At 53.3% G+C, this 13,632-nt stretch overlaps 1 protein-coding gene across 1 annotated transcript; it reads right to left on the reverse strand.

Moving 5' to 3' along the window:
- Positions 1-251: 251 nt before the first annotated feature.
- LOC141745291 (microsomal triglyceride transfer protein-like) lies at positions 252-12,811 on the reverse strand. The gene is made up of 18 exons (XM_074592819.1): positions 12,626-12,811; positions 11,265-11,446; positions 10,931-11,074; positions 10,297-10,404; positions 9,757-9,873; positions 7,983-8,122; positions 7,573-7,726; positions 6,756-6,913; positions 6,072-6,237; positions 5,532-5,639; positions 5,198-5,410; positions 4,848-5,062; positions 3,920-4,017; positions 2,736-2,857; positions 2,084-2,311; positions 1,648-1,772; positions 1,225-1,395; positions 252-956 (listed from the first exon to the last, which is right to left on the reverse strand). Exons 1-18 carry the CDS (start codon positions 12,690-12,692, stop codon positions 809-811), a joined length of 2,664 nt encoding a protein of 887 aa, XP_074448920.1. The 5' UTR covers positions 12,693-12,811; the 3' UTR covers positions 252-808.
- Positions 12,812-13,632: the final 821 nt, after the last annotated feature.

The following is a 13,632-nucleotide window of genomic DNA, read 5'->3' on the forward strand; positions in this document are numbered from 1 at the left end:
AGAGCACAAATTGCCCCCAGGAGCAAGAGGACGGCACCAAGCTGTGAGGGAGCGGAGTTGCCTTCCTCTGCAAATAAATGCAAACTTCTCCAATTAATCCAGAAAGAACACACAATAACTGGCAACGGGTCACTCAGCGTTTTGTCTCGCTGATCTGCCTTTTTCCCTGAGGATTATTCTGGGGTGAACGTCTCTGTGGTTGCATTTAAAAAAAAAACAAAATTAAAAAAAATTAAAACCCCCACACCTCCTCCAAAAATAATTATTTTTTTTTTAATATTCCTGGACTCTTCTGGCAGATGCAAAATTGTGCATTAAAGGAGGGTCATCCATGCCCTCCCTGGGGAACCTCCTCCCTGTTGGATGCAGATGGGCTCCCTCCCGACTGCTTTGATAAATGGGGAGAAAACCTGTCATTTTGGGGTACAGGCTTGCAGAAGGGTTTTTTGGGCTCCGAGGAACTCATTCACTTGCAAAGGAAGGCTGTTTTTTCACAAGGACTGTTTTGGCTTCCAGCAAGCCCGTCCCTGCCAGGGGGAAGAGTTCAGGTGGGGGAAATCTCAGCCTTCGGGGTGGGGAGGGCAGGCTGGGCCCCTCCAGCCCCCAGGCAAGGGGTGCCTCTGGGCTGTCCTGCACTAGTTCCTCTTGTGGTCTCTTCTGATGCCCTTATTGCAGCATTTTTTTTCTTAAAAGATTGTTGCGGAAGAGTTGGGCAGAGCTCTTGACAGCTCAGGTTGAGTTCACAGAGAACTGGAGTGAGTGGCAGGAGAGGGGGCAGTTATCCAGTCCCAAAGTGCTCCGACTCCCTTTATTCTTCTTCTGCCGTCAGCAGGAGGTTGCAGACCTTGGAGTTGGCACGGTGTAAGGCAAACTCCCGCCCGGGCACGGTGCCCTGCCTGCCTTTTCGAGCGGTGCTGCTCTGGCTCCCGGAGGACTTGGAAACTGTGAAGATTTCTCTGTGGGACAAGGTGACAGCAAGATGGTCAGGAGCTTGTGGTGGTGGACCTCAGCCTCCTCCCAGACCAGCACGTTCACCATCTCCTGATGGTGCTTCCACCAATGTCATCATGAACTTGCGGTGTCTCTCCCCCATCCCTACCAGTTTTGACCCACCCTGCTCAATAAGCGTACAACCATTAATTCCCCCCCTCTCCCCAGGAAGTCCTCCTTTATCTCAAGCACATCATGATGTTTCTACGGTATCTGTCAGTAGCCAGTGACTACCTGTATGGGACCTGCTCCTCTCTCAGCTGCAGGCACATGAGCACCGGGCTGCCAGAGAACCTCAGCATGGTGTCAAAGTGGATTGAGGTCTCCACCTCTGTCTGGCTTCTCAGGGTGGCTTGGAGGAAAGGGGCATCTAGTTCTGCCTGGAAATCAATGGCGAGGCTTCCCCTGCGAGAGAGAACCACACGGGTCAGTCACCCTGCGCTGGGCACCATGCAACCCCATAAGCATCTTAATTTTAGGTCTGACCAGTGCCCACCAGATCCATACCTGATGTGTCCACCAGGAAGAGCTGGACCCAGCAGGAGGAGAGCAGGGGGCTGTGGAAAGCTAGCCTAAGGTGGAACATCCCTCGTGCTGGGTGCCGAGCCCCCCAGGTACCCCGCATCCCCAAAGCCAAGCAGTTTCCCACCCACTGACCTTGTGTTGATGCTGGTCTTCAGTTCCTGCTCCCAAATGCTCACGTCCATGTCAGCTGAAATGTCAAGCCCCAGCCCACCCTGGAGTTTCATGGCCACTTGGAGGCCAGACTGCAGAGGAATGACCTGGAAGATGGAGAAGGCAGACCTTGCTGTGACCGGGCACTGCTCTTGGCTGATGCATGGCTGCTGGGACTATCTGTGGACTATCTATCCCATCCCTGCAGCTGGGCTTGCATGGGAGGAACTCAAACCACATGTGTCCCATGGCAGAGCCACCCCTCCCGCTGTTTTGCCAATCCCAAGAGACATCCAACAGTGCCACCTTGCTCTTAGATCTGTATCTGCAGTGAGTAACCTACCTAAAATCCACTGGCTCATGCTATGGCATTCACTAGGATCTGGCGTGGAGGCAGGTCACCCTCCCCATCCAGTACCTGGTGATGGTCCATCAGTAGAAGGTTCCCTTTGACCACGCTTGTGGGTTCTCCGCTGCTTAACAGGACCTTGGCCATTAAGTCTGTGTATCCCTGGAAGAAGACGATCGGCCGCAACTGAACATCGAAGAAGATGGCAGACATCCCGGCTGTGAGCTCTGGCTCCTCTTCCCCTTCCAGGAGGTTTTCTCCCAGCATCGACTCCATCCCTTGTGCTTCGATAGTGACCTAAAACACAGAAGTGGAGACGTGGCAAAGCTGGAGAGTCCATTTCATGCCCTGCAATGCCATTTGAGTTATACTTGTCCAACCCTTGGATAGGCACCCTTTGAAGCAGGAGGACAGGGATGGAGTGGGCTGGATGGGGCATCCAAGCTATCCCTGAGCACTGTGCAGCAGCGGTGTCGCATCCCCTAGTTTTTGGGGGAGCTGGGGACTCCCTTCTTCAGAGCAGAGCTGTCTGGCTTCACATCGCTGCTGGGGAGTGTGTGCTTATGTATTTCTGGTATAGGGCACACTGAGTGCAGCAGTGAGGTCAAGCACCATAAGGAGGATAAGAGGGGACACAGATGGGGCAGTGGCACCACTGGGTTGGTGCTGTCACCCTCCTCTCCACATATGTTCCCCCCCAGCCACTCTCCCAGCAGCAGACCTGAGCTGCGCGAAGCCACTGGCCGTGGCTGAGCAGCGAGAAGTCAGAGACGCTCTTCCTCAGGAGTCCACCCTCCAAAAACAGCAGGTCAAGCCCGAAGGTGGAAAGCAGGTCCTGGGTGACTGAAAGGCAAGGAGATGGCCTGTAAGCATCCCTGGGCAGCACGTCGTTTTGCAAGTGAGTCACCGAATAGTGCTGGACCATAAATGCTTGGAGAGCAGCAGGGAGGGATGAAGGCTGACAAGAAAACACAGAGCCCGTAGGTGGGATGTGCAAGGGTGGGATCTCGGTAAGTGCATCCCCTATGCCTGGTGCCACCCAGTCAGTGCTCAGCAGGACAGGGTGGTTTCTTAAAAGAGCTTGTCCAGATTGATGGAGGGAACTGGGGGGTCACTGGGTACATCTAAAGGCAGGAGCCGAGAGCTCCTCAGTAATTTTTAGGCCTCCTCAATGTGGCTGGTCCTGTGGAGCTGCCCCATCTATGGTCAGGGTGGCTGACCTACAGAGATCTCCTATGTTAGCCATTGAATAGCTGATCAAGCTAATTTATTCAAAGGGGAAAGCTTCTCTGCACCATCGCCTTCCATTCTTGCAATAATCAAAGGATTTAGCATTGCAATGTTTTTCTTCCAGGTGTTGGCTATCTCGCCTCCACCTACTCCCCACAAGGCTAGACTGAGCTAACTCGAAGAGGGACAGAAACCAGAGCCGAGGGGCAAAGATTGAAGCAGATATTTAGCAAGCATCAATTGTTGCAGTCTCTCTGAAGTTTGATTATTTTTATCTTGGTACAAGGACTCTCCTCTTTGAAGAGCTTATTAAAAATACTTAAGGAACTGAGGAACGGAGCTAAATATCTTGACTTATTGGGAAAAGCACAGAAACTCCCACATACGGTCTACTGTCAGTTTCACCTCCAGCTGAAGTTCCTCTTTCAAATGAGCAGGGTTTGGGAAAAGCATGTGGCGCAGCCCAGCCCTCCTGCTGTAGGGGTGGCAGAGAAAGGTATCTCAGGTGGTGGCAACCAGCCAGCCTCAGGTGGTGCTGGGGGACATGCTCAAAAACCTCAGATTTTGGGGCTTTTTCTATAAAGCTGAGGCCTCTTGCAAATGCTGCCTTTCCCCACCAGCCCCTCCTTTAGCTGTTGGAAGGGACCCTGGGATGAGTGTTCTCCATGGTGTCACCTGTCAGAGGTCCTGAGAAAGAAGAGGAGACGCCGGCTTTCGAGAAGAAGTTATAGTTATTAATCCGTGGGTCTCTCATGATGTCTTTCATTATCTGCCTGGAAGCAAGAGGGAAAGGGTACATCAGCATTGGGAAGGAAGGAAGGGAGGGAACCTCCTCTGAACCTCCTCCTCTGAACACAAAGGAAAACTTCTTTCCTTTGAGGGTGGCAGAGCACTGGAACCTCTGAGAGAGGCTGTGGAGACTCCTTCTCTGGAGACATTCCAAACCTGCCTGGACACGTTCCTGTGCAACCTGCTCTGGGTGACCCTGCTCTGGCAGGAGGTTGGAGTGGATGATGTCCAGAGGTCCCTTCCAACCCCTGACAGTCCATAATAATGTCAGTTGCTATTACAGAAGGCTGCACAAAGAAGGAAATTTAAATTTCCAAACTAATACTCTCCGTTGCCCAAAGAAGTGTGAGCAAAAAAAAGAAGGAAAGGAGCAGACATGGGCTACCCTGGAATTTCCCTCTCCTCCAGTTTATTAGGACAAAACCAGTCAGATATTTTTGCACTGCTTCTGCTTAACTCTGAAAAATGTTGTTACTCAGTTTGCTCTGTGCAGACAGGGAGATGAATGTGGTTACGAGCTGTGCTTTGGCCTCCAAGGTCTCTGCCGAAGCCATGAGCTTGGGTCCTGCTGCCACGGGGCAGGAGGAGGAGGAGGAGGGACACTGGGTTTTGGCTGGCTTGGTGGGGTTCATCTGCTCTTTCCTCCTCCTGCAGCTGGGAATTCCCAGGCAGCCCCAACGGCAGCTCCAAGAAGCGATGCTCGCATGCTTTGAAGCATGCCAGGCCAAAAGCCACAGCCAGAGTGTGGAGGAGGAGGGAAAAAAAGTGATGTAGAGATAGGAAAGAAGAATGCACAAATCCCCTCCGGACCCACCTTGCCGGGTGGTGGTCAGCACGCAGGCTGTTCTGGACCTTCAGCAGCAGAAATGTTGCCGTCTCCATCTCCAGCTCGTTGGTGGCCAGCAGGATGTTGAGGACATCCATGGGCGAGGGTTCATTATCTAGGAGCATTTCCGCAGCGGCCAGGCGACATGTTTTTTCGTAGCTCTTCCTCTTCTCATGGAAAATCCTCCTCATGGCTCGTTTCACCTGATGCAATGAGGGCAATTAAAACCGTTGCTGTTTTGGGGGTGGTGATGCGCAAACGGTGGCTCCGTTTGACCCCTGATGGCTTGGCTTTGAGTGGGAAGAGAAGCATCAAGCCTTGGCAGCTTCGTTTCATACCTTGCTGGAGATGTGCCAAGTGGGGAATCGCCGCAGGGCAGAAATGGCTGCAGTGGTGACGGCGGTGGGACCCTCCTCGGCGTAGTCCAGGAGGGTGGGGATGGTTTCGGGGAGCCCCGCGTTCCCCAGGGCCAGCAGGTAAACCACCACCTCAGGCTCCTCCTCGGCACCTCGGAGCCCCCCAAGGATGGTCTCCACCCCACGCTCCACCTCCTGCTCGGGGTTTGCAGGAGGTAAAGAGGATTAGCGGAGGGACAGGAGGCATTTTGGGCACCTCTGGAAGAGGTAGGGAGGGTCCAAAAAAGCCAAACGTGGGGGTTTGTAGAGGACCCACCTGCAGCCCACACAGCTTCTGCTGGCACAGCTTGCCGACCAGAGAGCCCACGGCAACTATGCCCGTCTCCCAGACCTCGGGGGCCAGCTGCTTCCCATCCAGCTTGTCCTGGGCGATGACCAGGAGAGGGGTATTAGGAAATTGGGGGAAAAAAAAGGGGGAAAAAGACAGAGAAAGGACCATGTTTTACCTATTATCTCAAAGCTTTTCCCAAAGAAGTTAGGAAAAACTAGCTCTTACCTGCCTTGAAGGAGGCAATGCATAGTTTTATTGGATAAAATGCTTTTAATTAAGCTTTTATTATCTGTAATGCATCGACATAAAGCACTTTCTGCTGAACGCTTTTTCTCCGAAGAGCATCTACTCCCATTGCTGGTGTCCCATTAAAAGCACATAAAATAATCCCCTGAGCGGGAAGATATATTTCTACAGAAACATATTTTCCTTTTTCAGGAAAATAACGCTTGCTGTTCCCTCCTGGCTGAAATGGGGTGAGGATCCATCCCGGACTCGGGGAGGGAGAGGAACGACCATACTTACTAACACCAGGCGGAGAAGCTCTCCTGAAGGCCGGGGAGAGAAGGCTGCTGCGTAGAGGAACTTCTCCAGCAGGGACTTGTGTTCCTTGCCGAAATTCAGAAAGTCTGAGAGAGCCGCCAAGGATGCCACCGACTGCGTGGCCACCGCTGCCTCCACTACGAAGGGGCTGCAGCAAGAAGAGGGAGGTCTATCAGTGGGTCATTGATAGAGCTGGAGAAGAAACAAGGTACCCTGTGCACCTCCTTATCCCCCTTTCTCTTCTCCATGCCTTCCTCTTGCTTTAAAACTCACGGGAACTTCAGTTTATGGGTTAAAAAAACACCTAGAAGGTTGGCTCTTGCTCTGAACTTGCCCATGCCCAGGTATTTTGCTGCAGAGAGGCCCCAGCACCCACACTGACAAGGGGTGGATGCTACGGCTGTGGGTGAATGGTCTGTAAATAACAGACCTCCAACGATATTTGCAGAAAGCCTTGCTGGACCATTCGCTCCGCTCCAAAGCCAGCAAAAAAGATACCCCAAAAGCCATGCAGTGTTTGTAGAGAACAGGCATTAAGAAACAACAGAGTACATTTGAGCTAGTCAGGACAGCACCCTGGTTGCCAGGGCCAGGAATGTAGGGTCATGCCAGGGCTCTACATGCATGGAGAGACAATTTTGGCAAGACAGCTCCCAGGATTCTCACAGCATCTCCTCGGGAGCCCTCCTCAGCAGCTCCAGAACATCTCTCTTCTTGGCGCTGCGCAGCATCTGGATGAACCTCTGGAACCGCCACGTGGTTGCCACCTTCGAGGTGTCCACTTTGACCTTCTGTTTGTCAAAAGCCTTCAGGTAGGCTCTCAGCTGCAAAGATGGGGTTTGTTAGGTGGAATTTAGCCTCTCTTAACCCTGACCCTGAATCAGGGCATAAAGTTTACACTCGGGAAATGTTTAGGAGTGGGAGGGGCCCATGAGGGTTCATGCAGTTCCCTGCAGGCATCTACTGCAGCTTCCCACCCCCACCACTGAGGACTTGCGCTGAAGCCCAGGTGCCCCAGTCTGTGGTATGTGCAGGAGAAACTGTGCCTGAAAGTCATTGCAATTCCAGATTTCCTAGGTGAAAAGCCTGGAGGACTTGAGGAGGCAGAAATAGCCCCTCCTTTGTCCTTCCCAGCCTGACCTACGGTGGATATGTTTCCTGACCTCGGACCTGTGATGAGTTTAACCCAACTGGATGTGCCAGCACTGCAACCAGGTTACTCCTCCCATCACAGAAACGCATGACTGGGCGGACAGAGGGGTTCTTCCACCATGAGTAGCAACACTAGATGCCATTTAAGAGAAGTAACAGGTCAGGCTGCTGCTCTACAGCACTCCCGGGGCCACATCCTGCCTCAACAGGGGCAACCAGCCCCTCCAAATGATTTAACCCCATGGTTTAACCCCAAATCCTACAGCCTGCCCGGGTGCCCAGCTTGGGGGAGAGCAGGTAGCAAGTTTCGGGGGTGTGTAGCACCACTGACCGATGGGCAGCGGGTGCAGACCCTCCTGAAGGGCAAGCTGGCCATGCCCAGGGGCTGGTGCCGTCCCTCTATGCCTGCCAGCACGTCCTCAAGGCTTCGTCCGGCCACCTCTGCTGGGCCGGGCATTGGAGGAGACACCAGCTGGAGCTGCTGCCTGTGGAGGGAGAAGAAGCCTTTGGGAAGTGCTTTGTCATTTACGCCCTCCCTGGCTCAGAGGCTGGTTGGGTTCAGGAAGGTTTGGAGAAGGAGATGCGGGGTGTCAAAAGGTGTCTGGTGTCCCCCCAGTTTTACACCCCATGCTCCTTGCTGCCAGCTGGCAGGAGAGCAGCCAAAACCTTAACTCCAACTGATGCACCTTCATCCCATGCCAGGCTGCCTGACTCGGGCAGCGGTACGGGGCCATCACTCACCTTGAGCTGATTTTGATGCCGGTGGCGGACCTCAGGGCTGGAGACACCACGTGGCTTTCCTCCGCCAGCACCAACTGGAGGAGGTTGTCTTTCACCACGTACTGGCTTCTGCTGGTGGGCTGCCACTGGACTCCAAAAATCTTGAAAAAGGAAAAGCAAGGAGAAATGGTGCAACCTTTTCTCCCCTCTCCCCAGGAGATTTCTCTCCTCTCTGTTAGCAGCAAAAGAGCTTTCCAGGCCACAAAGTCACCTGCTTCGCTTGCAAAATGTAGGAAAGGAACATCCAGGAGGGATTGGGATTCTCCCCAACCTCTTCCCGGGTGTGGGAGAAGGCGACGCCAGGGGAGGACAACAGCGTGGGGAAGCTCTCTTCTCACCGGTGGCTGGTATGGGGAGATGGACTGGTGACACCACGTGGACTTTCTCTTCCATTACAAGGCGGTGTCACCCTGGCTCTGCCACAGAAGGAAAGGGCAGCAGAGGGAGGAGGGGGATGCTCCTGCCTGGTGTGGGTGATGCCTGGAGACCACAAACTCTAAATAGATGCCTCCCAAAGCATCACCCTTCCTTCAGGTCCAGGTGGGAAGAGGCATGGCCCTCAATGTCTGACGAGCATCAGCAAGGACCTTCTCCAAGCGAAAGAGAAAGCTAAGCAACAGCAATTTCCACCGAGCTCCTGCCAAAGAAATTGCTCATCTTCCTCGCTGTGCTGCGCGGTGACCTCGGGGAAGCTCTCCGGCTTTTTTTCCTTACGAAAGAAATGATACACTTGCTGGATTCCCCTCTGCCTTGTCTCCCAGCCCTGGCGAGGGGAGCGCGCATCACGCCAAGAGATGCTATCGGAGCAGCTGGGCTTGTACGTGGCTGGTCATGGGGTAGGGGAAGAGCCGAACCATGTGCAAGCAGTGGGTTTTGACAACAAATGGCATGCGTAATATTAATATCACTATTTTAATTGAGGTGGGTTTTTTTATCCATAGGCTTTGCCTTTCACAGAGCTGGGCAGTGTGGTTAATTTGCGGTCACGCCTACGGATACGGGCAAAGTCCAGAGAGTTGCCTCAATCCAGATGGCAGAGCTTGCGGGAAAACCTTATTGCCAAAAATGCGCCATGCAGGGTTTGTTACTTTCTTGGGTAAGTTTGCCACCATTCATACCCCAGAAAGCTGTTATTATGTGAACACTCAGAGTCTGACTGCCAGGTGTAGACATCCCTGCTGAAGCCCGTCGGCTCTGTGCGGAGATGTCCATTTTTATATTGAATTCAGTGCAATATATATATTTTAAAAACCCATCAATTCCAACCATGGCAGGTATAACTGCATTAAGACCCACCCATGGAGTTCCATCCACTTATGTCAGGGCTCAATGCGGGCTATGGCTTTAAATGAAACAAGCAGCGGTCTTTGGTCCTCTCCCCCATCAACCCAATCCCCAACCAGATGAGTCTGAGGTCTAGAAAACACTTCTGTACCTCCGCCCTCCCAAGCAGGACTAGCTGACAGGTCAGAAGCGATTACAAGGGTGGGGATGGGATGACCCAGGACATCTTTTCTGCTCCTACCCGCCTCAAAGCTATATGCTCCTCCGGAGCTATGTTCGTGCATCCCACTTTGGGTATGGGTCTAAAAGCCAGAGCCCCATCCCAGGCTGGTGCAGAAGGCTGAAGCCAGCTGGCAGTGGGACTCTAAGCCCACCTGCAGGGAGATTTTGGGGACAACCCGGATGTTCTTGATGTGAGTTGAGCCCGCCACCGCGAGAGCAACAGACTTGCTTTGTTTACGGAGGTGAATCCGGAGTTGGGCTTCACGCAGCTGAGGAGATCTTTCGTCTTGGTGATGGAATGGTTGGACACAGCATACGTGACTTGGCAGCTCCCGGAGACGTCCTCCTGAAACACAAATGTAAGTGACCGTGGTTAAGGGTGATCGGCTTCGATCGAGCCTGAATAAAATGATCTGTGTCGAGGACAGATAAAAAGGACCAATAAATAGAAAAATCATCAAAAAACTGAAAACGGGGGCATATCTGGGGGTATTGGAGAGCTCCAAGTCCATCAGGGCAGGAAATCTGCTTTTTGCAAATTTAGGCGCACGCCAGCAGCAGCAGCTTTGTGCCTGCATTTTGGGTTTTGTGGTTGTTCCCTGTCGTTCACAGGTCACTGCAGCATCAGCCTGACTCTGGAGGGAGGGATGCCCCTGCCGTTTGCCGGCTGCTGGTTGAGCTGGGTGAAGCAAATCCCCCCCCCCACCCCCGCCTGCTGCAACGTGGTCCCTGGCTTTCGGGCAGGACCTGGCCCTGGCTCTGCGCCCACCTCCACTGCGGCGCCGGCGTGGGGCTGGAGCTGGAGCAGGCTGACGACGCCCCGCTTCAGGTTGGAGATCAGGATGCTTTCTGCTTCGTCCCCGTAGAAGGCTTTGACCTGGGAGGGCAAGAGGGGGGTGTCTAGCTGCAGGCATGGCTCTGGGGGAAGGGCCTGTGGGCTCTCTGCTGCCTTCCTTGCTTGAAAGGCATCGCCCCTAAGCAACACCTTGTAGACACCCAATGATTTTTCACAAGGAGGACCGTATTCCTCAATAGCATGAGCTTTGTGGATGCGTGCCCACAAAATTTCCCTTCCCCCCGGCCCTGGTTTTCCAAAGCCTTAGGGAAGGTCAGAAAGGAGCTTATATCCCGTGGTTAGGACTGAAGCCCTTTCAACATGGGATGCTGCAGCTCCAGCCGAGCCTGCAGCCCCTTTGGAGGATGGGGTTCCATCTAGGGTCATGCTGGACCTTGCGAGAAACCATATATTCCTAAATTTGCCACTCTGTCTGGTTTCTTGTGCTTTGATATGAAACCAGAGGTGGAGCAGGAGTTCGTACGAGCTTCGTAGCTGGGAAAATACAGGATGCGGGCAGGAGTGCTCTGCAGACGGCATGAGCAAGCCCAGGAGGAGTCCAGCTGACCTTCCCGCTGCTCCAGGAGATGAACAGCGGCTGCTGGAGCTCTGCCCATGCCTCCTGGCTCAGTGCAATCTCCACAGAGGGACCTCCGGTGCCGTCCTGCTGCCTCCTGTCTTCTGGCTCGTGTTGGGCTTTCAGGTCACGGATCTAGGAGAGCAGAAGATGACAGAAAGCAATGACCATGCATGTCTGCTCATTACCTGCAGGTGATGGCCTCTTGGTCACAGAGGTAATTTTTCAGGTGGCTTGGGCTAGAAAGGGAAGGGGGGTAAGGAAGGACAGTATCCCTGCTCCCAGGAGGAGAACCTGGGTCCAATGGCTTCACCACCTCACCCACCTGCACCTGGAGAAGCTCTTCCCCACCTGGGTCCTTCCAGAGCCGTTGCAGCTGGACTAATGCCTCAGCCCGCAGCCAGGCTCCCCGTGGGGACGGCATGGACGTATGGTCCAGCTGGACATCCAGGGAATAGTGGTATCGATACAGGGTGCCGGGCTGGAAAGAAAGCAGCTGCAAATTCCCTAAGGAAAGATGCAAAAGTTGAAGGTACGCGGTCGTGGACCTCAGTCCCTCCGCTTGCCGCAGCTGGCATCCTCCATCCTTGAGAGGACCCGGGCTCGCCAGGGATGCTTGTGACCTGCATCACTTTGCCTCCCGGCAGCGTTGTTTTGACACCAAGCAGTAGGTATAGCTGACACATTTGAGGGAGAATGTGGGGAAGATTTCATGGGAAATGATTTGTGCCTGCGGTTTGGCTATTTGGGTGTTCTCAGGGTGACAGCCCGTTTCTGCTGGTGTTTCCAGTCCTGCCTTAGAAACAACGGCCAGAACCGGGACCCTCCTTGGGGACTTCAGGACTTCTCAAGAATGCCAGAGAGACACGCTTTAATCCTGAAGCAAAGTTTCCTGAGCGTGCCCATGGACAGGAGGGATGTCCTGAAGTGTCTTTTCAGCATTGTGCATTAACCGGAGCAATGCTAGCATTTTTATTTAGGGGAGATGAGAGGCCCTTATTCTTCATACCACGTGTTTCCCACCAGAACTGCCAACTCTTAACTAAATCACTGACTTTGTGATGGAGCAAAATGAAGCTGGTGGGGCAGCTTTCGATCAAAACTCCTTGCTTTAATCTTATTTATCTAGAATCACTTGGAGCCCCTTCTCTTGTCATACAAATACAATCATACAAATATGATTGCAGGGGGAAGGGTTGCCTTTGCCATGCTAAAACCAGTCTAAGCTATTTTCTGAAGTCACTTGAAATTCTTCTGCAAATCTGATGTGCTTGCTGGGCTTCTGAAATGTTTTACCGTCTTGCTACTTCTGTCGTAATAACAAATGAAAGGAATGAATGGAAATCCAGCTCGCTGCCCGGGGCTTTCCTCTGGGAGTCAGGCTGAGTTTCTAGATTTATGCGCTGGGAGCAGTTTGGAAAGTTACAGCTCTTCAGTTTTCCTTCACCCCCCCCCACCCAAGGAAGGACTTCCACGGTCCCAAAAAACTTCCCCACCTCCTCAGGAGATGCTTGGACTGTTTGCAGTTGTTGTGGCAATAACTTTTCCCTCCCAGAGACCAGGGAGATGCTGCGTTACAGCGAGCCCTGGGAGGCTCTTTGTGCGCCGCCGGGATGAGCATCCCGCCTCTCGGGGTATCCGGACCCCATTGTGTCCCTGGACCCGAAGCAGCCCAAAGTCTCTTACCTTCTGCTGTGCTCAGGAAGGAAAAGCAGAGCAGGCAAACGCATCCCCAAACCGCCTGTGGATTCATGGTGGGCTCCAGGAGCTGGGGAAGGAAGGGGGGGTGGGTGGGAGAGGGACCAGACAACAAAAGTGGGCAAGATTTGCGGCGTCAGGCGATGGGGCCCGACCTTCTCCCTATCCCCGCCTTACGCACCGGAGGAAAAGCAAATAATTAAACCTTTGCACCAACCCCCCCAGCAGGCACGGGGCTGGGGCGGGGGGGTGGACGGGGTTTGGAAATCAGCTGAGGTTTGCCAAAGACCGGCGGGAGGGGAGGAAAACTGCAAAAAAAGCAGAACTGCAAAAAATTCCAGGAGCATTGCGGAGTGGGGAAATTGCCAGTTTGCCTCGATACTGGGAGGGGGATGCTCAGAAAGCTGCTCCGTCCCTTGGTGAACCATCTCTTCCCACCAGAAGGGAAAAGGGGGGAGAAATGCTTGCTTTTAAAAGAAAAGAGCCAGAAGGGGGAAGGGGGGGAAACTGCATTTCCATCCTTTTAGTTAGAGACTGGGATTTGCAGGCTCAAGTTACTTAAAGGGCCAGGCTGGAGGGGGATGGGGGGAGCTCACCGATGGCTCAGACCGTGAATGCTGTTACCCCGCAAAAAATGGCGTGAGAAAGGCTTTAGGAGATGGGTGCTTTGCTGGTTGTGCTCCACACAGCCTGCTAACCCCTTGTCTTGCCAACCGGGCATTTTTATTCCATGCCTGAGCTCTCTGATTTGCCGTTTAATTGGTTCCTAAAGGCGCTGTAGACTGCAAAGGGCCAAAGTCCCTATGGGGTGATGATGGTGTGGCTTAGGGACTGGTGAACTAGATGACCTTCACAGGTCCCTTCCAACCCAAACTATTCTATGAGTGGGGAGAGCGGGGCACATCGTACCCCTCTCGTGCAGGCATCTGGGAGGCGGGAACATCACTATGGAAGCGGTCTGCACATTGCAGTGGGACCAAAACCCAATGGGCTTG

Source organism: Larus michahellis, chromosome 6 (assembly GCF_964199755.1).
Source record: "Larus michahellis chromosome 6, bLarMic1.1, whole genome shotgun sequence".
NCBI classification, from domain to species: domain Eukaryota; kingdom Metazoa; phylum Chordata; class Aves; order Charadriiformes; family Laridae; genus Larus; species Larus michahellis.

Excerpts from the sequence above, each read along its gene's own strand:
- LOC141745291 (XM_074592819.1), bottom strand. The coding sequence starts at position 12,692 with ATGAATCCACAGGCGGTTTGGGGATGCGTTTGCCTGCTCTGCTTTTCC. Across the intron at positions 10,405-10,930 it reads TCTCCTGGAGCAGCGGGAAG|GTCAAAGCCTTCTACGGGGA; the intron begins GTCAGCTGGACT and ends TTGCCCTCCCAG. Across the intron at positions 9,874-10,296 it reads ACGCCGGCGCCGCAGTGGAG|GAGGACGTCTCCGGGAGCTG; the intron begins GTGGGCGCAGAG and ends TTTGTGTTTCAG.